Here is a 3,702-nt window from a genome sequence, read left to right as displayed (position 1 = left end):
CATCACCCAAGCCATATTTTCAATTCCTTTATATTATTATCTAGTAACAAGGGGCCCTGCACCGTTTTATTATATTTTTAATTGATATGCGTATAATTTATAATCCAGAATATGCGAATAGGCTCGGTACCATTTTCCATCCTGAAATTGGCACACCGGAAATGAATTAACCTCAACTTTTGACTAGAGATGGGCTGGGTACCTGGTTTGGGTCCGGTACTCGGCGGATCCATCACTTTTTTAGAATCCGGCCGTGTACCGGATAATTGCGTCGAGCATCCCTATTATGATTGTACTGGAATAGGTCGTTTGTCCTACTTTGTACTATTGTTGATGAGGGTGGTATTTACTAGAAAGCCCACCAAAACGAAAACATGAACCATTAACGCACAGTTAATGCCGAGTACCCGATTATCCGGAACCGACACTTTTAAACAATCAGAAACATAAAATTGTTACAATCGTACATATGCGAATGTGTTCGAAGGTATCCTTATGGGGGCTCTGGTTCAGTTATAAACTGATTCAACATCTTTTTTTCTTTCTTACCTACCGTCTCCCTTACCGGCAACACAAACGATTTTTGAATAAATACAGGACAAGTAAAATGATGTCTTTAGTCTTGGTCTTGTTCGTTCGGTCTTTATCTTGCTAGTATAAAGACAGACATTTGAAATTTTTTACGAATTTACTTGTCTAGTCCAATCTTTTAATTTCCCTGTAGTATAAATATACACATATCATCATCATCATCATCATAAGGTCGTCAGTCCTAAGACTGGTTGGACACGTACCTCCACTCTTTCCTATCCTGAGCTAAACTTCGCATTTCGCTAAAACTAGGAAATAATAATAATAATAAAGATTTAATTTAATTAAATTAAGTACTATTGCAACTTAGTTAGAAAATAATCTTTACTTCTATTTATCTTCGAAAATTGTGAACCAAAAATCGATTTGCTTTAAACAGGCGGATTAAAGAAAAGAAAAGTTTTTGATACGTTACCTTCACATACGTAAACATTTGTTCAGCAACATATTTGATGAATGATGACTTACGTAGTTTTGATTATTATTGATAACGTAATGCAGTCTAGTGTAATCCTTGTATTTAAGACAGTTGTCACAATCACAAGCATACATTAATTTTATGTTCGATAACAAATACATCAGTTGAGATATCTTTATATCTAGATCTCGTCATGATTATTCTTCGTAAATAAATAAATCAGTCGGTATATCTAATGCGTTCTTTTGAGTCAATTTATAAATGTAGCCAAAAGTATTTTGATAGACACAGGGAAGACTCAATCCATCGATTTACAACTGCCAATTCTAAAATTTAATTTAGCATCAAAAACATTAGTTGGGCCGGTTGAAATAAGGAATAGAAATGTATAGTTTTTATATTATTAATCCAAACATTTGATTAAAATTTAAAAATTTAATAAAATAAGAAAATAATAAATAAAAAATAGTATAATTTTTTCTGCCTTTGTTAATGTTACGATATTTGTGTGTGTAATCGAAACTAAAAATCTAAAATTTTATTTTAGCATCTAATCGCGTTTCAAAAGTATGAATCACTGACTCGTTGAACTCATCATAATTGGATTATGACATAGCCGGCCAATAAAAATACCCTAAATCCATTAGTGTGCTGTTGTTTCTTTAAATAAAAATAAACTTTACGTCTTTATTCTAGTACAAATGGTTTTTTTGAGAACTTTTTTTAAATCTAGAACGTATTTCCATTCTTGATTGTACATTACACAAATATTAATTATTTTAGTGTGTAATATACAGTCGAGCATCCGTGTAACTCGAAATCCTTTTTAACTGAAATATTTTTTTGTTTCCTTTTTGTTAACTAGAATTCTCCATTTCTCTAACTTGAATTTTTGTCTTACTCTAAATTCGAGTGCGGGTTTTACGTACAACGTACATAATAAATTGTACTTTTAATTCAAATTTCTGTTAATTTTCTTCAGAAATATCAGCCGCATTGATAAATAATTAACGACTCGTGTTTTTAAGCAGAACTATACCACAGTAAATTTTCACTACGGCACTCAATCTTAGGGAAAGTAGCTAAAAAATTGTTTTTTTGACGGTAAAGTGAAAATTTCGCTTAACTCGAATTTTCCCTAACTCGGACTTCTTAACTACTTTCGAGTTTTTCGCAGTACAAAAGAATTTTGTATCGCTTTTTTAGTTTCTTCAGAGAAAAGCACGCTTAATAAAAGAAAAAATTTAGGGTTCCATACCTCAGAAGTAGAAAACGGTACTCTTATAAAACATTCTGTCCGTCTGTTACAGTCTCTTTTCAGAAACAGAAAGGGACTTATACAAACTTGATTGTTGGGATACATAAATCTTAGGTACTAATTAAAAAAGGGGTAAATTAAATACTCAAAAGAATGTTTCAATTTTAGGTAGAAAAGAAAAAGTAAAACGAAGATCATTATATGGTAGCCAATAAGAAATAGAGATAGGTTGGTAGGACACCTTCTAAAATATTAACGGCTAAATGAAAATCGGAAAATATAAACGCTTTATTAGTCAGTTAGTCATGCGTTCTTGAGCCGTGTGACCAGTTGTCCCGCACTCTTCTTAATATAAATTCGTACATACCTGTCAGTGATTCTCTAACATACAGGCAGCATTAAAATTTCTATTTCTTTTTGTTTCAGGTATATGAAGTACTTGTACCCATACGAATGTGAAAAAAGGCGGTTAAGCACCCCCGCGGAATTACAAGCAGCGATAGATGGTAACCGAAGGGAGGGCAGACGAAGTAGTTACGGTCAATACGACAACGTCCAAAGGTCACCCATTCCTTCCACCCAAATGTCACCCCTTACCCTCGTGTCTCAACAACAACAATTCGCAGCCCGTATGAACTCGGTAATGAGTGGGGGTGTTAGTTTGCACAACGGAGCACATCACCCAAGCCACCCTCAGCCCATGAGTCAACCCTTAAATGGCGGACCCATCCCTGGTCTTGCTCCAAGTGAGTTCGAAGCTAGGATGATGGAATACGTTAAACTATTAAACAAAGAAATGCGAAATTCCGCATCCACGCCTCCAAGACAAGGAGACATGTCACCACCAAGTGCAACGTCACCCCTCAACCCCTTGGAAATGTCACGAATGACGCTGTGGAACTTGTATAATAATAACCATCAGGTTGTTCATGAACCTCAGAAGGAAGCCTTGAATCTCTCGGAAACGAACCAGTTGCAATCATCGCCTCACCCACCCCTCGTCAAGAGGGAATCCGAACGGGAATCTCCGCCTCCACCCACGAAAAAATTCATAAAGGACGACGCAGACAATAAATCTCTATCGCCAACAACACATATTAAAATTAATAGTCGAGGTAAGTGCGTACCAGTTTCTAAAAATAAAAGTAGAAAATTATGTAAACAATTTTTTTAAAGAATTTTCTCTCAGTTGCTCTTATACAGAGTTTGTTCTCTTATTTATTATTTAATAGTTCTACGTATTTTTTTTAAATTACTTATCTTTAGTAATATTTAATTTTTGTAACTGTTTAACATTTTTATTTTTTTTTTTTCATTATTTTAAAGTATGTCGTCAATCTTTTTATCCTCTCCCATTATTTTACTTTATTATTTTTTTTTATTTATTCAATTATCTAGTATTTTTTTCAATTACTTGTCTTTAGTAATATGTATT

The 3,702-nt window shown here is 33.7% G+C and overlaps 1 protein-coding gene across 1 annotated transcript in view; it reads left to right on the top strand.

Moving 5' to 3' along the window:
• LOC108733464 (protein dead ringer-like) overlaps positions 1 to 3,702 on the top strand; it is a 198,392-nt gene that overhangs the window by 193,229 nt on the left and 1,461 nt on the right. Inside the window, exon 6 of the mRNA XM_018464638.1 lies at positions 2,694 to 3,412. Within this exon, the coding sequence (XP_018320140.1) occupies positions 2,694 to 3,412 (719 nt within the window). The remainder of the gene's footprint in view (positions 1 to 2,693; positions 3,413 to 3,702) is intronic.

This window comes from Agrilus planipennis, unplaced genomic scaffold (assembly GCF_000699045.2).
Source record: "Agrilus planipennis isolate EAB-ADULT unplaced genomic scaffold, Apla_2.0 scaffold44, whole genome shotgun sequence".
Classification (NCBI taxonomy): Eukaryota; Metazoa; Arthropoda; class Insecta; order Coleoptera; family Buprestidae; genus Agrilus; species Agrilus planipennis.
Note: the sequence above shows the minus strand (reverse complement) of the source record. Positions and strands in the feature narration are given on the sequence as shown.